The sequence below is a fragment of the Bombyx mori genome, chromosome 9 (genome assembly GCF_030269925.1).
Source record: "Bombyx mori chromosome 9, ASM3026992v2".
Lineage (NCBI taxonomy): Eukaryota > Metazoa > Arthropoda > Insecta > Lepidoptera > Bombycidae > Bombyx > Bombyx mori.
This window is the reverse complement of record NC_085115.1, coordinates 1,938,394-1,962,066: the sequence shown is the minus strand read 5'-3', so window position 1 is coordinate 1,962,066 and position 23,673 is coordinate 1,938,394. Positions and strand designations below refer to the sequence as shown.

General features: G+C 37.7%; 2 protein-coding genes across 7 annotated transcripts in view; one reads left to right on the top strand and one right to left on the bottom strand.

The window, feature by feature from the left end:
• Positions 1–18,767, top strand: part of LOC101740261 (fatty-acid amide hydrolase 2-A) — a 29,988-nt gene extending 11,221 nt beyond the window's left edge. For all 6 annotated transcript variants that reach the window (XM_012697303.4, XM_004922873.5, XM_021353285.3 and 3 more), the window contains 10 exons: positions 3,822–3,990; positions 4,952–5,177; positions 6,281–6,498; positions 10,774–10,885; positions 11,969–12,147; positions 14,182–14,301; positions 14,822–14,923; positions 15,473–15,640; positions 16,694–16,885; positions 17,896–18,767. In XM_012697303.4, the coding sequence (XP_012552757.2) occupies positions 3,823–3,990; positions 4,952–5,177; positions 6,281–6,498; positions 10,774–10,885; positions 11,969–12,147; positions 14,182–14,301; positions 14,822–14,923; positions 15,473–15,640; positions 16,694–16,885; positions 17,896–17,985 (1,575 nt within the window). In that variant the 5' untranslated portion in view covers position 3,822 and the 3' untranslated portion in view covers positions 17,986–18,767. The remainder of the gene's footprint in view (positions 1–3,821; positions 3,991–4,951; positions 5,178–6,280; positions 6,499–10,773; positions 10,886–11,968; positions 12,148–14,181; positions 14,302–14,821; positions 14,924–15,472; positions 15,641–16,693; positions 16,886–17,895) is intronic.
• LOC101739671 (2-oxoisovalerate dehydrogenase subunit beta, mitochondrial) overlaps positions 1–23,673 on the bottom strand; it is a 204,519-nt gene that overhangs the window by 141,032 nt on the left and 39,814 nt on the right. The window lies entirely within an intron of this gene.

The following is a 23,673-nucleotide window of genomic DNA, read 5'->3' as shown; positions in this document are numbered from 1 at the left end:
CAATGGGAACTAGTTTTTTTGGTTATTTATTATGTATTTCAATGGTTAGGTGCAATATCTGGCGCAAGTGGCAATTTTAGATCGATAAATGATTACAATTTCAAACATTATACAATTGCTTCACTAGCAAATACTTACATTAATTTCCTGATGAGAAAAGGCCTTCAAAGGAATTATCGCCAACATAAATGAAAAATTGAATCATGAACGAGATTCTTATAAATTTTGGTAGCTAGAAAAGGTAAAATTATCTGTCCTAGTTTCGATAATTTATATGAAAGTATAATTTAAAGTAAAGGTGAGTTACCTATCATTAACTCCATTGCCTATCTATCCTAAATAATAAATGAGGCCTATAAAATCAAAGGCAGCTAAACGCCTTAATGTCGTAAAATGTATTAACAATGGCTCTATCTTGTTTAGTTAGTTGAACATGCTTTAGTGTTTTCATGTTATAACAAAAGCAGCTAAATCTCTAACAAATTCAGTTCAAAAAAGTTAAGTTTACTCTGTATTAAGTACTAATAAACGAAGTTTTATCATTTAAAATTCAGATTATTAGTAATATTCTAAATTCTAAAATAATTCTAAAAATAAAGAATATTGTAGCTATACGAACAAAGTTATTTCAGATTTTCAAACCGGGAGTGTTGCTAACACTGGCCCTAGCAAGAGCAGTACTTCGATGGATCGGGAGGATCCGTAATGACGTGTTTAGGGCCGATTTTTGTAGTATACCTGAATATTTGACAGACTTAGATTTAGCTGCCTTTGATTTTATAGGCCTCAAATGCTTTAATTCTTACGTCCTTTTTTTTACTTGGCTCAAGACATGTGATTTGGTTATTTTATTAACTTTTTAGTGTCTTACTTTCACAACGTTCTTCTATTGTATCTGGGCTAATTTAACCATTGCATACAACGATCACGTACCATTAATCCAATGTAGCTTTGAGACCTTGGCTTGTATTGTCCGAAGCAGGGCTGTATGATCGGAATTAAAAGATATCACAAAGTGAATACAGCAGCTCATCTTGAGACCTGGGGTGAGAATCTCAGTTATATATGCACGTTATCTTTTAAATAGGGGCTGCGTTCATGTGAGTGGCGTCGGAAATCGTGGCTACCTGTAAGGACTAGCGATTTCGATTCTTGGGATATCTAGCTTCACAAAAGACTATTTAGTTAGTGTCTACGCTGCGACAAGAAATCTTACCTAATGTTTCACATATTTGAACTTGCTTGGCTTTTTTAGGTTGTCTAGTTTTGTTTGGTACCTCGAAATTCATTCATTTATTTGAAAGCTGCTAACCCTAATCTAAAGTTGTATTTGCGATCAACGGCTCACAGTCTGTTGTGTCGCTTTTGTAAACACATAAAGAGATTTATGTCTTGACGTACATGATTGTATGTTCCTAGTTAAGGCAATAACAATTGTGTTCGGAACTATTCTTTGAACATCGTCAACAATAAAATTCGTTTCAAGATGTTTCTACATAGTAAATAAACAAAGTGTGTCAGGTTATTTCCAAACTGTTGTCTTTTTCCATAAAGTTGTGAAGTTAGGATTTAGGTATGAATAAATTTAATTATTGTACTATTGAACTTTGTAGGTGTTAAGTCTTCAAACAAATAACACCAATTAACGATTTTGGGATTTTCCCTTAGGTATTGAGTGACATTCAATATGTATATGAATATTTTTATGGCCGACCCGAAAGCTTAATATCTTGAACTCTGAACTACAGTATTAATCAAATAGTCACAGTATTCACCAACATTAATCATCAAATGAACATTTCGTTACAACAATATAATATTTACCTTATAAATCATTAGATCATCAGTCTAATAACATAATACGAACTTAATATGTATTATGCAGCTAGCCTTTCGTTTCTACCTACCGCAGACAAATACACAGGAGGCCACATTACTGTTAACTGTTGCTGTCACTTCTTGAATCACAATTAGTGTATCGTTAAAGCCTCTTGGCCCTTTATCATGATTATTCCATAACTATGAAATGTCTAAAATGTGTGTAATTTCAATTTCGCACCGAAGAATCAGGAGACTTTTTACAGCATCATGTTCAGATTCATATTAAAGCTAGTGATTCTCCATTAGGAACTGGTATCTTGTTTGTTTTCGCAATGTTCAATCTTATTCTGACATCGTACTGGCCTAATGGCGATCGAAAAATTGTGTAAGTACCCAATGAAATGAGTTAAGCCCATAAGCAGGCAGACTTCGATTGCTGCGTTAACTAAAATAAATAAAGGATGCTAATGCCCAATGTTCTTGTAACAACGGATCTTCCGCGATAGTGTTAACCGTTCGCAGGGGTTGTTAAACCCTAAAAAGCAAAAAGTCAGCCACAACTTGTTACAAGTAAAATTTGACAAAAAGAAAAGACTAGTGAGAGTTTGATTGAACCGCCGGGTGTTTTTATCCACCCGTTTAACCCACATATTTTATTTATTTTATTAAATGGTCAACGATTGGTAACGATGATGTAAAAATCTGGGCATTGGACTTTGGAGATGTGTCATTTTCCCTAGCTAATTGCTAGGGTCTTATGCCCTTTAGGGTAACAGGACAGTGATCGACCAGACACGCTATGAGTCGTCAAATAAAATGAGGCAAAAATAAAAAGATACGCCCAGAAGAAAATCCTTTCCAGGATTTTACCAAATTACCTAATTATTGCAAAGCGATAGTGTATCGATCACAAGAAATTGTGGTTCAATTGATTAAATTAAAAAACTTTTTCAAAAAACAATTTCGTTTTACTTTTTTGATATAATTATCAATTTTATAGGTAAGCATCGTATATTAATTTAATTTCTGATGCGCAGGACACGTGCTCACGAATGAATTCGCAGCCTAATGAGTATGACGGGCACTGTACTCCTATTGAGTTATGCTACGACTTACAGGCTTACAGGCAAGCGCCAATTAATGTAATTACATACCTGAAGCATGTTCACGAATGACTTCTACAGTGTACAATATAATTTCAAAATTGTGAAATAGCATCGTGTAGTAAAAGAAAACAAGCATATTTTTTTAAATTTGCACCATTACCGGTGCCAGTAACCCTATTAACAAGTAAACCATATTATGATAAGATACCGTCTTACCAATTTCTACCGCTTTACTGTCTAAAGTGCAGGACGCGCCTGAAGACTGGAACATTATCTGCCCATCTTACTAGTGATGGAACGTATTGTAAGTTCGCACGGGGAGGTACCGCCATTCTGCTTTTTTCAGCACGAAGCAGTCATACGATTCAGCTTGAAAGGCCAGACATCCGTTACACAATGCAATTGAGTTGTACACGTTACACAAAACAAGTGGACCATGAATTCATACCTACTAAACGAAGTCCTGTTTGTTTCGGCAGCAATCATGCGTCCCATTTACTAATGCATACCGGTCACCGTCCTCGTCGAACCCGTCGCTTGCGACGAAGGGCTCGACGAGCGAACTAACCCATAGACACAGCCCACTGAGTTTCTCGCCGGATCTTCTCAGTGGGTCGCGTTTCCGATCCGGTGGTAGATTCTGCGAAGCACTGCTCTTGCTAGGGTCAGTGTTAGCAACTCTCCGGTTGAGCCCCGCGAGCTCACCTACAAACGTTAGGGTGAAGCTGAAATAGCCTCCCAAGGCTATCAGCATAGGTAGCAAAAAAAAAAACTAATGCAATTGAAACTTCAGCCTCGTGTCTCAAGATTGATGACTGCGTTCACTTTGCGGTGTCTCTGTGCACTACGCCGAATTCGAACAACAAAATTCAAAAATAAACGTTTTTATTTTAGCATGGAGGTTGGTGTACGGCTGGTGGGTATACTGCTGCGGTTCCTGAACTTCATTCTCACTCCTTTGTTCTGGTTAAAGTCGCACAAGAGGACGTGCGTTCCTCCCGTAACGGAGCCCATGCTGTTCAAAGGCGCGGCCGACTTGGCACGCGAAATTCGCAATGGCGAGGTACGTCATATTTATGAGCTGAAAATCGAATTTGTTAAGTTGCCATGTACGTCAACAAAACTTCGCAGATTGGGGACTTCATACGGCTACCAGTTTTGAGTCTTCATGAACTATGTATGACTACGAATGCTCACGAATACCGGGCTATTAACTAATTTATATAATGTAGTTATTATAGGGTCGCACTTAAATAGCTTACCCGATTAACAGCTTTCTTGCCATCAGTGACAGAAATTCATAAATAGTCAAGTCACTTGGCAATATTGTATTTGGCTTCAAAACATTTCTAAATATGAGGCTTAACGGCACTACATTAGAGAAATTACGTGACTCGTAGGAAGCGTTTTGCAGGCGTGTTGTTAGTTTTGACGATTGAAATTTGATTAATGAACATTTTATAGTGGCGAAACAGTGAAATGGCCTTTTTTAACTTTTAAACTGATATAATTCCTATGTATTCTTGTTTATCAGTCTTTGTGCACAAGGTGAAATCAGTCATTTGCTTGTTTTAGGATTATGGAAATAATATAACGTTTGTATTAATGTAGCTGTGGGTTTTTGTATGATCAAAATTAATGTATGGTTAAATAGCTGTTAAATTTAAAGATGCCAAAAGTAGTAGTTAATATTTACTATATGTTATGTTCTTGTAAAAAAGATACGTGATTTATAGTTGATCATAATCTCTATATATAAAAATGAATTGCTGTTCGACACTGTTCGTTAGTCTCGCTAAAACTCGAGAACGGCTGGACCGATTTGGCTATTTTTGGTCTTGAATTATTCGTGGAAGTCCAAGTAAGGTTTAAAAGGTGAGAAAATATAAAAAAGCTCGGAATTATATAAAAACAAACAATTTTGTTTTTCCTTTGATGTGTCTTTTATTTATCGATTGAGGCACTACGAAGACTGCCGGGTCAGCTAGTTGGTTAATAAAAGAAAATTGTTATAATGTTCTCAGATCACGAGTACACAAGTTGTGACTATGTACATTAAACGTATAAAGGAAGTGAATCCGTACTTGAATGCGGTTGTGGAGGATCGCTACAGAGCTGCCCTCTACGAAGCGAGGGCTTGTGACGTACAGATCAAAGAAGCGATGCGACTTGGCACCATAGAAGACTTAGTCAAAAACAAACCTCTACTGGGAGTCCCTTTTACTGTGAAAGAGAGCTGCTCTCTGGGAGGTATAGTGTCAAATATATTTAATACGTGATTTGATACTTTTTTGGTGCATTTTTATTAAGCACATAGGGCATAGCATTTTGTTTGCTTAATCGCTTTTTAGCTAAGCACTTTAGAAAAGCGTTTGTTGTATAAATTACCTCTTCTACCTTGGCGCGGGGCTTACAGTACCCCCGATAATTTGTGAGGGAAAAGGTTGTCGTGGAAAGAATATTGGTACTACGATAGGGTGTAGTAATTAACATAAAAATTCAACTAAGTAGATAGGTAGGTAGTAAGGCCTTTAGTTTAAACTGTTATCGCTTATCATGTGAGAATTTCAGTTCGACTAAGCGACAAATACTGGGTGTTAGGAGACACCTTCCGAAAACGAAGACAGATGATAGTACTAGTGACACCTTTGACGATAGGACGGAAAAAAATCGACCCTGATTAAAAAAAGTCATATTTTAAAAATGTTTTCTTAGCATTATTTACGCTCCGTCATGTTAGTACGGCTAAACGAAATGATAGTTTCATAAAGAATACATTACTAAAAAAACCCAGCAATGAAACACAAAATCAAAAACAGCTGATGCTCGGGTCAACGAACGCCCGGGCGCGGCGCGGCGTAGACTCGCACGATCGCACAGATACTTATTTATTTACAGCCTTTGTCTCAATAACTCCATCATCAAAGGTGTCATTAGTACTATCGTCTATCTTCGCTTTCGCTAGCGGTCTCCTAACACCCAGTATATGAATTTGTGTAATAATTATTGGTGCTAGTGTGCTATAAGCTATATGTATGCTTCGGTTCCAAGCAATTTCATTCTGTATTCGGACCGTACTAAAGTTGCGTTTGATAGGAATTCAGTAGGTAAACCCTCTGACACAGACCACTGAGTTTCTCGCCGGGTCTTCTCAGTGGGTCGCGCTTCCGATCCGGTGGTAGATTCTGCGAAGCACGCCTCTTGCTAGGGTTCGTGTTAGCAACGTCGTCAGGTTTGAGCCCCGTGAGCTCACCTACTAGTTAAGGCGACGCTGATATAGCCTCTCAAGGCTATCAGCTTTGGAAGGGAAAAAAAAGTAGGTAAATAAATCTGAAAACAAATTCACCACTCAGGCCTCTCAAATTCCGTCGGTTGTCTGGAGAACGCAGGACGGAAAGCGACTGCTGACGGCGCGGCTGTGGCTCTTGTGAGGGACGCGGGGGCCATCCCGCTCCTCGTGTCCAACACTCCGGAGCTGTGTCTCGGCTGGGAGACTACGAACCTACTAACAGGCACTACTAATAACCCGTATTGGCTCAGCAAGACTCCGGGCGGATCTTCTGGTGGCGAGGTTAGTCCTTAGACGTTTTTTGTGGTTAATAGCGGAAGTTAATTATACAGTTTTTATTAATTACTATTGTTACGCACTGGGGTTCGGGATAAATAAAAAATCTACCGAAGTATAAATTGAAACTGTATTCAACACTTAGAACACTCACAGAACACTTTCAAATTCTTATTTCACTTCTTCCGCTTCGCTTCAGGTGATCCGTTCGCTGTTTCGCTTCGAGTAGTTCCGATTACTAACTAACTTTGTGCCATCTCTGCAACGCTTTTATAGTCGAAACGACATCCCTAGATTTATCGAGTACATTCTGGGCAAGTCGAATAGCTTCGATGTGTGTATCTGCTATCTGACAATAGATGACGTTATACTCCTCGATTTTACTGTACCTTCAATATCCGTTCGGCTATTCGGCGATAGATGGCGTTACTCTTACCGTCGTAGCAATATACTAACTCTCCTTCTCAAGGGTTAAAAAGGGTCCCCCTCGGATGACGATTTAGGGACCGACGAGGGAAACTCAAGAAGATGTCGCGTTGATGAACTACATGCGTCTTGCGAAAGAGCTACCGGATGACGGATAATAGGACTATCTAATCCACACTGGTTCTGACCCAGTGAAGTATCACGATGGTAAGAATTGATGGCGCCGTCTAGTTGAGGCTTAGATTTCCTGTCGACTCAGATACCCGTTAGCCGTGGCGTCGATGATTGGCAGTCTGAGGTCTCGTGAGGGTAGAACACGTTATCTTCTGTTCAGTTCTGTCTTATCCGAGACGTGAACACGGGTTGCTGAGCTAGAGAAGGTTTTAGTTAAACCAACACCGACGCGGTCTGAAGATTTTCTGCTTAACCTCCAACTCGGAGAAATGAGATCAATTTCTGAACCGTGGCGTACAAAAGTTGCTCCATCCTGCCCGTTTCTGTCGCAAATCATGATCACCATCCGCTTTGAGGTGCGGCAAGGCCCTCATTGCAATTCGATTGAGACTCAAATATATCATTACTTATAAAATAACCACATAAATTAAACTTCACGTTCAGAGTACTTAACGATTGGCAGCGGCTTAGCTCTACCCCTGGCATTGCTGAAGTCTATGGGCGATGGTGACCACTCACCATCAGGTGGGCAGTATGCTCGGCTGCCTACAAGGGCAATAAAAAAAAAACATGTAACAGTGACATTACCGTGTTAGTGGTTACGCAATATTTACATTGTAAATAATAGTTAGCTTAGCGTACCCGTGCTAAGAATTTTATTAACAGCGTATGTTTGAGAGGAGCCTCGCTATTGTCAATAACTTGCGTTCGAAGGTCACTTTAGGTTTTATGACGATGGCATTTACGGATTTGGTATGGAAATAATGTATTGTGTGTGTTTCCGCCACCCATAACGGGAATCTTAATGTCGGTAGCTCATCTGGTGCTAGCGCTCATTGTAGGCAATGGCCATCAGAACGTCAGTACCGTAATCTAACTTCATACTTGAGCTTAAACTCTCAATTGCTTTATATTTCGGCTGTCCCAATCAATTCAATTCAAAATGAACGACTGATTCACGACAGAAATAAGCAGGATGGTAGTGACTTGCCTGTGCGACCTTACCGAACTATACAAGAAAATACGCTAAATGACAAACGTGTTGCACAGGCCACTCCTCCTAGACTATCCATAAATAATGACGCATTTGGCATGTTATTAAAATAACTACCTATACTTGAATGAAGATATATAATAGGGGTTAAAGTATGAAATTGCCTTTTTATTGTAATAGGTACTTCGAGTTGACACAGAACCTTCATGGTTTGAGATTTTTGAGTGAAACTTTTTTCAAATGATACCTATGAGGTTCTTCTTAAAATGTGCAATATTTGATTATCGACTTTCAGTTGTTTTTTTTTTATTCAGTTTAGACAAGAGAGGTGGATACTTCGAAAATTCGAGTGATTTTTGAATACGAGTTCCGACGCGGAAGGAACTAACGCTGCAGAAAGAGCTCGCAATATCAATGTTACGTTTGGGGGGGGGGGGGGACTGTTAATGAACGCACCGTGCGATTTTAGTTTAAACGCTATCTGATGGAAAAACGCTGATGGAAATTTTGATTTGATGAACGAACCCCGTGGAAGACCGCCCACACATGTAAATAACAATGAATTGAAAGAGATGGTGGAAACCGATCCGAGCCAAACTACTTAGGAATTAACGGCATAGTTTAACGTTACCTTACCAACAATATTGACTAATTTGTGTCAAATAAATAAATAAATTAAATATGAAAAATGAGAAAGAAACTCGTGTTAAAACTTGTGTTGCCTTGTTGAATCGATACAGAAATGAAGGAATATTGGATCGAATTGTGGCATGTGATGAAAAATGGATTCTTTACGACAACCGTAAGCGAAAAATGCATGACTGACCCCAGGTCAAACAGTGTCCTAAATCAAAGCTTACCAATAAAAGGTAATGGTTACTGTTTGGTGGTCTCAGCATGGTGTTATTGACTATAGCTTTCTCCGATCTGGTCAAGAAATAATGGTAGATATCTCCTGTGCCAAACTCCGGACAATGATAGCAACACTTGCAGTGAAACAGCTCCGACTCATGAATCGATCTTCATCATTATTGCTCCATGATAACGCGAGACCTTATACAGCACGAGAAACCGTTTTAACTCTACAGAAACTGTAATTAGGAACCATTCGTCACCCCCTGTATTCGCCAGACCTTGCTGCAACGGACTACCATTTTTTTCGTGATTTGGACAATTTTCTACGTAATTAAAAGTTTTCTTCCCAGAATGCAGTACAAAATGGTTTCACACAGTTTGTTGTATCTAGATCACCAAAGTTCTATCGCAAAGGCATAAATTACCTTTCAATGATAATGGTAATGATAATGATAATGATAGATATTATGATTAATTAATATATTAAATGAAAAAAAAATATTGAATTTTTCTGTACAAATCGGCAATTTCATACTTTAACCCCAAATAGGTATATTAATTCGGTCACTCGCTTGTATGAACGTCAAACTTGGGAAATGTGATGACAGTGTATTACCGCTTTACTCGTATATAGGCACTTTAACTTCAAATTCAATTTTATAAATAACACTTCTGGACTGGTGGTAGGACTTCTTGTGAGTCCACGCGGGTTGGTACCACCACCCTGTCTATTTCTGCCGTGAAGTAGTAAAGCGTTTCGGTGTGAAGGGTGGGGCAGCCGTTGTAACTATACTTGAGACCTTAGAACTTATGTCTCAGGTGGGTGGCGCATTTACGTTGTAGATGTCTATGGGCTCCAGTAACCACTTAACACCAGGTGGGCTGTGAGCTTGTCAACCCATCTAAGCAACAAAAAAAAATAAAAAAATACATAAATGTAGAATAAGGATCGCAGCGCATAAAATAAAATTTCCGCTGTTCCAAAATTTTCTGTTATAATAATCCACCCATCTAAGCAATAAAAAAAAAATTTCAATTTCAATATCTTCAGGTCATGTATTTTTTGCGTTCTTTTTTGTTTTAAGTTTTGTTAAATTTAAGAGTATATTATTAAAAAAAAAAACCTTGGCATAGAAATTGAATATTGTCGTTGTCAAACGAAAATCTGCTATGTGCACTTTTTGAGATTTTTATTTTTTTACCTTTTCGTATAGTTCACAGCCCTATTTGTCGCATAAAAAAAACTGTTATGTGTCTATAACTTTTTCTATAGCTATTTACTATTTATCTATATTTATCACTATTTATCTATAGCTTTCACTTGATATAGTTCTTAAAAATCACCTTCATATAAAATTTAATACGAAAATATTTTTACTCGTTAATTCAAAATAGAGTTTTTGCACGTAGCAGATTTTGGTTTGACAGCGACGATATGATATTCACAAAATTGATTTTGAAGTTCATAAAATTGAATTTGAAGTTAAGAACTTATAATCTGCTCATGAATCTCGAAATAATTGTATTTAATTTTTTTTATTGCTCAGATGGATGGACGAGCTCACAGCCCACCTGGTGTTAAGTGGTTACTGGAGCCCATAGACATTTACAACGCAAATGCCCCACCCACCTTGAGATATAAGTTGTAAGGTCTTAGTATAGTTACAACGGCTGCCCCACCCTTCAAACCGAAACGCATTACTGCTTCACGGTAGAAATAGGCGGGGTGGTGGTACCTACCCGTGTGGACTCACAAGAGGTCCTACCACCAGTGAAAAAGTAATCGTATTTAATAGAATCGTCATAAGGTTACTTGATATTTTTATTTTCAGGCCGCATTACTAGCTAGCGCGGCGTCTCCTTTCAGTGTCTCTTCCGACATCGCGGGATCCATTCGCGTTCCCGCCGCGTTCTGCGGCGTCTATGGACACAAACCTACTCCAGGTAAACCGCGTGCTGGTGTATATTTTTATTTTTTTATTAGGGATTTTATGACCTGGTAACTAAGACCTTTAAGCCACGTCTTATTTTAATTTATATTCTTATTTTTATGAAAAATGATATTATGAAACGAAATAAAATAAAATGAAAATTATTAATTTGAGACATTAATCAACTGGGACGAAATTAAATGAAATGCGATGAGATGGTATGGGATGAAATATAATCTCAGTAAAATGGTGGTAATTTACTGAGATTTTTTCAGTTGACTTTTTGAAGGATCCTGAGAAGCTACGTCCAGTGGCTTTGTTTTATTTTCCCATATTGGTGCACTTTCACAGATATGGAACAGTTAATAAATCACTGCTATTACACATTTAAACCTGAAGAAACACTAAATAGACAAAATAAAACAAATCACATAACTGCACTCCTCGCGTTCCCGCCGAAAAGTTGCTGGTGAATGAAATATTTTTTTTTAGGCAGCGGCTTGGCTCTGCCCCTGGCATTGCTGAAGTCCATGGGCGACGGTAACCACTCACCATCAGGTGGGCCGCATGCTCGTCTGCCTACAAGGGCAATAAAAAAAAAAAAAAAAAAAAAAATAGTTCTGAGACCATAGATAATACGCATAAATTAGTTATACATAAGCAACTCAAGTATTCAACAAAAATGTTTACGGGCGTCGGCCACTAGATGACCTCACTTCGATTAGTTTCCCATAGGAGCAGTGGGAGTTATACAGCAGCATAGCATAGAAGCAATGGGAGTTATACAGGAGCAGTTTTACAATAATTAAATGCCTTAACTTTAACAACATATAAGTTTAGGGGCATCCGCTACAAGATGTCACTGGTTGCCATACATTTTTTTTTTGTTTTAAAGTATCGCAGTATCAGAGCCCTGACGGAGACTTTCGACCCATTCCTTAAGGGGGAAGACAATATTTGTGTTGCTATAGTTATGGTTTTTTGGTAATCATTGAACGCCAGGCGGGTCGTACGCTTTTATATCCACTCACAAATGCAAAAGCAAAAATATTTAGTTTGATAATCAAATAAAAATAGTGATTATTAATTATTCTAGGTATCATCCCTATAGAGGGTCACATTCCGACTCTAAGCGATGAGCAGTTTCCAAAGTTCCTGACGGTGGGCCCCATGGCGAGGAAGGCTGAAGACCTTCCCTTGTTGTTGAACGTGATGGCGGGCGAGAACCGCCACGTTCTGAACCTCGACGAACCCGTCAACATCGAAGACATTGAGGTACGTGGTACCAATCTATAAAGATAAAGATAAAGAAGCCTTTATTAACATTTGATAGGCAGCAGCTTGGCTCTGCCCCTGGCATTGCTGAAGTCCACGGGCAGTGCCGGATTAACCATGTAGCAAGAGTAGCAATTGCTACGGGCCCCGCGCGAACGGGGGCCCCGCATATTTAAATCCACTCATCTCTGCCCGAGCTTAATTTTTTGAGTGACTTATTAAGAAAAAGTTGTTTGTATAAACGTGTAGAATTTCAATCAGCCTGATAATCAGCTCCACAAAAAGCCTATATGGCCAGAAAATCTCATCTCTGGCTTTTTGTACTTGTCAGAGCCTAACAGAGCCTATAGTAATTTACTAATTACCCACAAAATTGTAACCTATAGATGGCAAATACACGTATAGATTATTGATTTGTTTTTTTACCACTTTATACTTAAGAACCCATAGTAGATCAAGGGCTCTTTGAAATAATTTGCTACGGGCCCCGCGCTTGCTTAATCCGGCACTGTCCATGGGCGACGGTAACCACTCACCATCAGGTGGGCCGTATGCTCGTCTGCCTACAAGGGCAATAAAAAAAACAACAACCCTAATTCATATTTAGGTACATTTTTTTTTTCATCCAATCTATACTAATATAGACTGCCAATCTATACTAATATATAACTCTCAGACACAGCCCACTGAGTTTCTCGCCGGATCTTCTCAGTGGGTCGCGTTTCCGATCCGGTGGTAGATTCTGCGAAGCACGGTTCTTGCTAGGGTTCGTGTTAGCAACATCGTCAGGTTTGAGCCCCGTGAGCTCACCTACTAAAGTTAGGGTTACGCTGATATAGCCTCTCAGCTTAGGTAGGAAAAAAAAAAAAAAAAAAACTAATATATAAATCTACAGTGGTTTTGGAGACTTTTTGGCGGGAACGCGAGGAGTGAAGTTGTATGATTTGTTTTATTTTGTCTATTTAGTGTTTCTTCGGGTTTAAATGTGTAATAATGGTGGTATATTAACTGTTTAATATCTGTGAAAGTGCACAAATGTGGGAAAATGAAACAAAGCCGCTGGACGTAACTTCTCGGGATCCTCCAAAAAGTCCACTGAAAAAATCTTAGTAAATGACCACAATTTTACTGAGATTACATTTCATCCCATATCATCTCATTTCATTTCATTTAATTTCATCCCAGTTGATTAATGTCTCAAATTAATCATTTTCATTTCATTTCACTCCATATCATCTATACTAATATTATAAAGAGGAAAGATTTGTTTGTTTGTTTGTTTCGAATAGGCTCCGAAACTACTGGACCGATTTGAAAAATTCTTTTTCCATTAGAAGCCGACATTGTCCCTGATGAACATAGGCTACTCTTTTTTTTTTAATTTTTTTTTTGGTTTCATGTGTGTTTTAATGTTTCCGAAGCGAAGCGAGGGCGGGTCGCTAGTTTTTCATAAAAATATGAATATAAATTAAAATAAGACATGACTTAAAGGTCTCAGTTACCAGGTCATAAAATCCCTTAAAAAATATATGCTCTGTCGTAGCACGAAGTTAGCCGAGCTCCAACGATACTGAAATCGTGCTGCCATCTTTCGGGAATCGTGCTGCGTTTCGTTTAGCTACCAAACTAATGACCGTCTCCGACATATCATCTTCTCGCATTCAAACTGTATACTCTCAAAACTTACTAGTTTTACAGGAGAGTGTTTTAAAGGCTTAACATGTGATATTTTTAATAATAATAATCTTTGCAATATTTTTTTTTTTTTTTTTTACCAGTTACATTATCTGTCTTTTAAAGTAAGATATAATTATGTATTAATTTTGTTAAGAGTATTTAAAACATAAGTAAACTAAAAAAAAAAGTAAACTACGCTCTTTTGACAGTATTAATTTTTGAGAAAAATATTAGTATAGATACCAAATGATTCCGCATATTAAATCAATTTCGAATATTTTTGGAACTGTATACTTTTAATGCGAAAAGCCGATATATATATATATATATATATAATGGGAACTATATTTTTTTTAGGTGTTCTACATGACGGAAGCCATGGACTCCATAGCCCTGATCAAAGTTGACAAGTGTATCCAAGACGCCGTGCTGGAGGCCGTTCAATACCTGAGTCGATGTGGAGCCACCGTCAGCGAGGTGCGGCGACCACACTCTGTTACTTACTGTACTCTCGTTTTTTTTTGCTTTGATGGGTGGACAAGCTCACAGCCCACCTGGTGTAAAGTGGTTACCGGAGCCCGTAGATATCTACAACGTAAATGCGTCACCCACATTGAGATATAAGTTCTAAGGTCTCAGTATAGTTACAACGGCTGCCCCACCTTTCAAACCGAAACGCATTACTGCTTCACGGCAGAAATAGGCGGGCTGGTGGTGCCTACCCGCGCGGACTCACAAGAGGTCCTACCACCCGTAAAAAAGTATTCGTCGAGTGTCGTTAAAGATGTCTCATTGTCGCACCGGTTTTCATTTCGTAAATAAATATATTTCTAGGTCTATTAAAATCATTTCAATCCTACAGCTAGATTCGTTAAAATATATTTTTTTTCAGGTATTTCAACTTTAAATTAGTCTACTGTAAAGTTCACGCATTGTCGCTTAGTCACGTTTGCCTTTCAAGCGTCGATATATAATGAACTTAACGTTACTGTTACAGGAAAAATTCAAAGGCTTAGAAGATTCAGTCGAAATATCGATATCCGTGTTTTTCTCGATGAAGGACATCCCGAATATGCTGCAGGATCCGGCCGATCCGAAGGTACACGGAAGTCCACGTATTCTGACGTAATGTTGTGTTTCATTCTAAGTTTTTTTTCTAAAGCAAAAGGTTTTTTGGATATATTTTTATTTATTTATTGATGCACAAAACAAATTACAATCATTACAGTACATATTAGCTAAATCGTACAAGTAGTACCTAGATCTAATCTGGATTGCAATCTAAATAATATGTGCACTCAGCAAAACCATATTAATGTGCATAGCTTCGGCTATTGAAAACACAATTGAATTTACTAATATTGATAACTAGCCATTGTTAAATAGGATATCCTTACACATCTGACAAATCCCCTGAGTCTAGGTTCAAAGATATCAAGGTTATTGTGACATTTAGCTAAATCATTATTCATCACAATACACCCAGTTCTAGTGAATTTTCTAGTGAACTTATAATTTCAATGCATTATAGTCGAATTTCGACTACTACGGGACCTCTAGTACATAGAAAAGGTTATGGACTGCTAAAAAATATACAATAATAGGAATGCGGTAAAATAATACAAGATTTTATTTTGTTTTCTTTCAGCGTGAAAAAAATTTGTTTTTAGAAATACTTAAGTGTCCCATCGGCGGAGCGTCGCGTTCGTTACAAGGCCTCAGCTTCGCCTTGATAGAGAAGACGCGGCTCTTCATACCGAAGTCGAAAACGGACTTCTACAAAGACAAGGCGGACAAACTCCGGACCGAGATCACGGTGCGTGAAGCTTTTACCACGATGTATGAGAATTGATTAAACAAAAAAACGGTGCGCATACAACTCGGTACACGTGAATGAAGTGAAACTTCTTTTTCGATTTGTGCCTTTCTTCATTAATGTACATGTCCTGTAGACCGAATGATAAAGAGTCGACGTCGCCCTAAACAGGTCATTTCGGATCCTCCCGATCCCTTAACGGTGCTTTTAGGTACGTCAAGCACCAGTCATCGTTCTCGTCGAACCAGTCGCTAGCGACGAAGGGCTCGACGAGTGAATTAACTCACAGACACGGCCCATTGAGTTTCTCGCCGGATCTTTTCAGTGGGTCGTGTTGCCGATCTGGTAGATTCTGGGAAGCACTGCTCTTGTTAGGGCCAGTATTAGTAACACTCCCGGTTTGAGCTCCGTGAGCTCACCTACACGTCAGGAAGAAGCTGAAATAGCCTCTCAAGGCTATCAGCATAGGTAGGAAAAGGAAAAAACAATCACGAAATCATGAAGAACGACAGTTGATAACGCTTAAATATTTAATTCTCCAAGATGGCATATGTACTGTTTGTTTAGTTTATTATTCTTAGTCCGCCTTATTTATTATATGATTCGATTCTGAATTATGTTTCAATTGAAAATTCAGACCGACTTTTTCCGAGAGTCCGGCAACGACACGAGGTGAATGTCGCCGCTCATCTCGATACACGAGGCGGCACAAGACGAGGCTTTGAGGGCCTTGCTTTCTTATGTGCGATGCAATCTGGGCAAAAACAATTTTTATTGGCCTTGTAGGCCGACGAGCATACAGCCCTCCTGATAGTGGGATAGTGGTTACCGTCGCCCTTGGGCCTCATATATGGCGAGGTTAAAGCTAAGCCGCTGCCTACCTTTGAACCGTGGATTAATTTGATTCCTCCTTCCTTCTCGTGTCGATAATCCTCAATGCTGAAGGTCGTGGCTTCCTCTAATAACCTCTGTGCCATTCTTAGCTATCCCCGGCTGTATTAATTTGATTAGCAGCCATTAGCTTGTTTGTCGCAATACGGTCTTGTGTTGCAGCGGCGGCTGGGCGCGCGCGGCGTGCTGCTGTACCCGGCGCACGGCGGCGCGGCGCACGCGCACGGCGGCGTGTTCCCGCGCGCGTCGGGCGTGCTCTACACCATGCCCTTCAACATCCTCGGCCTGCCCGCCGCCGTGGCGCCGCTCGCCCTCCGCCGCGACCTCCGCCGCGCCCTGCCCGTCTGCCTGCAGGTACTGCACTCTACTCTACTCTACTGTACTGTACTCTACTCTGCTCTACTGTACTGTACTGCACTGTACTGTACTGTAATGTAATGTACTGTACTGTACTGTACTCTGCTGTGATGTACTGTACTATACTGTACTGTACTGTAATGTACTGCTACGTCGCACTGCGGCACGCATGTATCACAATAGAAACGACTACCGATTGAGGTCAATGACCTTGTACGAACGGTCATCAACAAATTTGAATGTCTAGTTTAGCAATAAAATAAAATTATGCAAATTCGAAATTCGATAATAACTCACGACCTAAGACTTAGATTTATTTCACAGATTACATTTTCTCTTGTTTTTTTATTGCTTAGATAGGTGGACGAGCTCACCACCCACCTGGTGTTAAACGGTTACCGGAGCCCATAGACATCTACAAACTAAATGCCGCTTTGAGATATAAGTTCTAAGGTCTCAACATAGTTACAACAGCTGCCCCGCCCTCCAAACTGAAACGCATTACTGCTTCACGGCAGAAATGGGCAGGGTGGTGGTACCTACCCGCGCGGACTCGCAACAGGTCCTACTATTAGTTTAAATATATTTTAGCTACGCGTACACGAGTAGGTCAGCTGACGGGCTCAACCTGAGAGAATTTACTGCCACTAGACCTAGCAGTAGCAATGCTTCGCGGAATCTACCACCGGATCGGAATCGCGACCCACTGAGAAGATATTAGAAAAATTGGTACCCGCCTGGGTTTCGAACACCGTTTCATCGCTACATACGAATGCACCTCGCGTGTTATCCTTTAGGCCACGACGACTTTAAACTCAATTGAAGCTAATCCCACCCCTCTTGTCTGAGCCTTTGCTCGCCCACCTGTCCTGAAACTGAAAAGGCCTACGAGCCACCAGTAATAACCTCATTCATAAATAAAAATCATAATTCCTAAAATTAATTAACAACCGATAAATAAACACGAGATTAAGTCGTAATCAATAAATAATATAACGTTTCAACAGATAATTGCAGCACCGAACCAAGATAGACTGTGTCTCGCCGTCGCCAAACAACTGGAGATGGGCTTCGGTGGCTGGCGGCCGCCGCAGTGAACACGCAACTCTCTATGTATTCCGTACAGATGAACGGAAAAATAAAAATTAAAACATATTTTTTTATTTCAATAAATCGATTCCTGTGTGCTTAGTGCGAGTTTTTTAAGGTTCTCGATAACGTAAAAAAGTTAACTCGAATTGGTATGCAGTCGAAACAGCGCCCCTAGCGGCAAACGTAGGCAAAACGTTCCAACTCCATACAAATTTGAGTTAACTTTTACGCTATCGAGAACGTTAAAAAACTCGCACTAAGCACACAGAAGCTAAGGTGTATTTTTGAAGAGAATTTCATGTGAATGTTGAAATGAATTGAGTTGTTTTGAAATGAATGTTTCATCATCATTTAAAATCACAGTCATATGAATATAGAATTTTAAAAAAACAAATTTGTCTGAAGCATTGTTTAAGACCTAAAAAGTCATAGTTCCATTATTTCCAACTGAACATTATTTGGACCATAAAAATCGGAATTACTATTGTAATTAATTTTTACAATTTAAAAACAAAATGCTAGAATATAATTATGAAATTTAGTCATCGTGTGTGTGACGAGGTACGCGGAATGAAACGGAGTTTATGAAATACCTATAAAACAGCAATAAAATTTATTCATATTTCGATTTGAAAGATACTCCAGTACAATTTTAAAAACATTAACTTATATTTTGACATCAGTTGAAACGCTAAATTGACAAAAAAAAAGTGTAGCACTCGGGTACTGCCGCGGTAAAACTATTGCATAGCATTATTTATCAACTTATGCAATTATAATTAGACAATGTTAATTTAATATTAAAACAATAATAAAATAAGACCACGCTATATTAAACATCAATAAAAGCAAAACCTTAACTGTCCCCTTCACAGTCATAAGCTAGACCGCGCGAGAGAGAGATGGGCAGACTTTTCATGATGCGCATGCAGTGTGACGTCACGCCACGCGCTTATTCACAAACACTACACAAGCGCAACATGTGCATGTGTTGAACGCGAGCTGCATGGTAGGCGGAGTGAGGGGTGGAAGGTTTTTTTCGTTACGGAATTTCATGATTTCGGGCTCAAGGCCCACGATAAAATTTATGCAATAGCTTAATAAAACAATTTACATGAATAGACTCGGCACGTTCCCACCAAAAGTTCTTCAATTTAACAGAGTTGCCAACAACAAATTAACTTATCAACATCTAAAATAGTCATGGCAAAAATGTAGTTTTTACCGTTTATGTAAAATGTTTCCGAACATTTTGTTTGTACTATACTTAAATGGTAAATATAGATAATATATATGTGGAGTATTTTTTAGAATTTAATTTTATTTAAATCTGACAACCCCAATTTGTGGATGGGCTGTCAAAGTCAGTAGGTAGTTAGAAAAAAAAGATTAGTGTGTGTGGTGGTGGTAAGATGTAAAAGTGATATGTTGTTGTTTCTTTGTGTAAAAAATAAAAAAATAAATAAGGTGAGATCCATTTCTCGTTATTCCGCCATCCTACATCTTTTGGGGGCTCGTCCGGGATTGCCTAAAATATTGATTTGAAGTGGATCGAAGACTGAAGATGAAAAACGTTGAATCATTCAAATTTGATAACTTCAGGTGAAGAATTGTTTTACCGACACACTGGTGAAAAATGTTGCCACACTACAAAAAAATACGGAAATTATAGTTTTTGATGATGTGTTGATGTGATAATTTTCGTCCATTTTCTGATGTTGAAGATATAATAAAACTTTAATAAGTCCAGAAAGACCATCGTTTTGCCCTAAGATTAGAAGTAGATCCCTAAAGAAGTTAAGATTAATACAAGCATCACGATGCCGCCGAAAAAAGACTTACAAGACGCATTGAATAATCAAAATAACTCTAAGATATGCTTGACAGGTATAGCTGAAAAGGAGGTATACACAAAAGGAGTCTTTAATGCAAGATTACAAATAGATGATTGTTACGCTGATATAACATTCTACATTGTCCAAGATAATGACATACCTGTAAATGTGATTTTGGGAAACCCTATATTGAGAGAATTTGAAGTTAATTTTACTGCGAATGGGATTTTTGTAGAAAAAATTGTATATCTCACGCTATTAACTGAAGAGAAAAATATCTACAATGAAAATGATACAATTAAATCAGAAAATTCAGAGAAAATTAGAAAAATAATAGAAGAATATAAACCTAACAAAGTAAAGAGAGAAAGTAACGTTGAAATGAAGATTATACTTACCGACGACGAACCAATACATCAAAATCCGCGACGACTTTCACCCCTGGAAATGAAGACGGTTAATGAACAGATAAAAGAATGGATAGAACAAGAGATAATACAACCAAGCAAATCTGACTACGCAAGCCCTGTGGTACTAGCTAATAAGAAAGATGGAACTTACCGACTATGCGTTGACTACCGAAGACTGAATAAGAAGATAATAAAAGACCGGTTCCCATTACCACTGATCGAAGACCAAATAGACAAACTAAAGGAAGCGAAAGTGTACTCGACGCTAGATTTGAAAAATGGATTCATGCACGTTAACGTCCATAAAGATAGCAGGAAATATACGTCGTTTGTTACGCCCCAAGGCCAATACGAATTTCTTAAAATGCCTTTCGGTCTCTGCACAGCGCCATCTGTATTTCAAAGATTCATCAATAACATCTTTCAAGATCTTATCTCAAATGGCACTGTCCTGGCATATCTCGATGATCTTATTGTTCCAGCAAAGACAGAAGAAGAAGGACTGATAAAGTTAGAAAAGGTATTTAAAAGAGCTGCAGAATTTGGTTTACAATTTAACTACAAGAAATGCCATTTCATGAAACCATGGGTCACGTCGGAAGAAAATTATTCATCTGGGTCAGATGATTAACCAGGACGGCCGTGTGGAGTATTTTTTAGAATTTAATTTTATTTAAATCTGACAACCCCAATTTGTGGATGGGCTGTCAAAGTCAGTAGGTAGTTAGAAAAAAAAGATTAGTGTGTGTGGTGGTGGTAAGATGTAAAAGTGATATGTTGTTGTTTCTTTGTGTAAAAAATAAAAAAATAAATAAGGTGAGATCCATTTCTCGTTATTCCGCCATCCTACATATACATATATAATTAGTGGACTGTTTATAACCCAAATACGTTATTCTATGGGGTATTGACGTGAAGTATTTAGAACTTCAAATGAATTTAAAATTAAACTCAAAATAGTCAATACAAATCAGATTTTTCTGAATCAACCTCTTAACGAATTTAGGTTTTAAAAATTATTTTGTATTATTTATATAAATTGTAAAGATGTATTGTAATTTTATAAATTGAAAATATAAGTTCAATATAAATAGCACGATTCTTTTATTGTCAAATATATGCAATTCTTTTAAAGTGCGATTTGAACGTTTTATGCAATAACTATCAGCACTACAATAGTTGACATTTTTTTAGAGAAAATAAATATTTTTTACATACATATTTTTTGTATTTATGTTTACTATTATCGCTAACAAGCTAAATGTTGGCGTTGTGTTGTTTTTTTTAAATAAAGGATCCTGCGATTTAATTATTGTTTAAATGTTCCTTAACAACAGTTCGGTCGCATGACAATCTGAATACTTATATATTTTTCCACTAAAGATATGAAAAGACATCTCTGACAGTATTGCGTGCGCATTTGATACGTTTTGCGTAACAATATCAATGTCACGCTACAGCAAGAAGGTATAATTATCCTTTGTATATTTTTTATAACAACCTCAAAATTAATATATAAAATTAATATAAATATAATATAGTTTTAAACCAACGTGAACACGTTAATTTCAGCGAAGTTGTTGACTATATTTGGTATATGGTATGTGATGTATATTTAATAAAATCTTTTTTCGATTAATATCGTTTTTTTTTCATTCTCACATATTTTTCAAGAGACTGACGCTTTGATTAGTATCCATTGTGCGCCTTTGTTTCGTTTCCATTGCGTTCTAATTTAATAGGTAAAATGGTTTTTTTATGGATCAATACTTTGAATTGAAATTGTGGAGTCATCTGGTTTGAGCCCCGTGAGCTCACCTACTAGTTAAGGTTACGCTGAAATAGCCTCTGAAGTAGGAGTGGGTAATATCGGTTTTGCCGCGTATCGAATCGTATCTATATATCGAGGATCAATATCGGATATTGAATCTATATATTTTCTGAATCTATAGGTATATTGATGGATGCTAGTAGATTTTCTCGATTCATGATATTTGAGATTTGAAACGATACGCTGATATAATATCGTAGTAGATATAGATTTAAGTCAACGTTATACGGTTGGTTTTCTGATATCAATTTATAATATGATCTTAAAGTAATAAAAAGAACATGAAAATAAAAATATCAAAAAAAACTTTCCTTCATGCTTTTACCAGGCTTAGGACTGGCTACATTATTTTCAGTTTTTAGTATTTTGTGTCTTAATTTAAAATTACAAAATATACCAAAAGAGTGTAGATTTCAAAAGTTTAATACAAACACAAGAAATAAACTCAATTATTTGGATTCAACTAAAAATAGAAAAATGTGTACTTTAAAAATCAAACACAAAAAACTTTTAAGTATTTATAAACACTTGTCCAAAAATTCTAGTTCAAGGTCAAAGCGCGTGAAATTAAATTCAACGATGCAAATAGGCTATACTGCATTCAAGTTACGGTCGAAAGTTGAAACTTCTTTCCTAAATTGTATCCTGCTGATACGCTAAGAATAATCTACAGACATATGGTCTTAAATATAAGGTTTACAATTGTATGGATAATGCCTGTTTCTGTTTCATTCATCACATGATATCCCTATCGTGCGCTCACTCACTCTGGCCGATTCGATACGAACCAAACGAATATTGCTGATATTAACGAATCGGTACGATATGCCGATGCGCATCACATCGAGCAATATCGTGTATCGGCTGATATCGAAATATAGATTTCGATTCACGAATCGGTACGATATGGCGATGCGCATCACATCGAGCAATATCGTGTATCGGCTGATATCGATATATAGATTTCGTGCGGGGCGATATCGGATTCAACGATATTGCTGCGATATATAGATATTGAATCTATATACGATTTATATCACCCACTCCTACTCTGAAGGCCATCAAGTTAGGTAGGAAAAAAAAATTTGTTTATTTGACGTTATGTTCACCTTCGTCGAGGCCATAGACCTATATAGTAGGGACACAACATATTGTTCTATACGTACAATTGCTTATATAAATAGCATCAATTTTGAAGGCACACACATAAACATATATCTATCTCGTTCTAACTCAGCACTGTAACTCGCAGGAAAACAATATAACAGTATTTCAGTGCGTACATAAAATGAAACGTGAATATACGTAAATGTCTAATGAGGCCGAAAATCCGCCATGTTTAGCGCACCAAATGTCATTGTCACGTCAGATCAGCCGTTTGTTTTGGGTTGTACATTATTTATGGACTTTGATATCGATTTAATATGATTGCTTATATAAAATTTCTTATTTTATCATGCTACCCCGCTTAAAACAATTTTTTTTTAATTAAAACATATTTTATAGGATCTCAAGAAAGTCGATGCTATTATCTATTATCCAATCCCAAAACTATTATCTATATCTAATTAAATTCATTATGGAGCACTCATCCGAAAAATCGGACACTATTTTTTG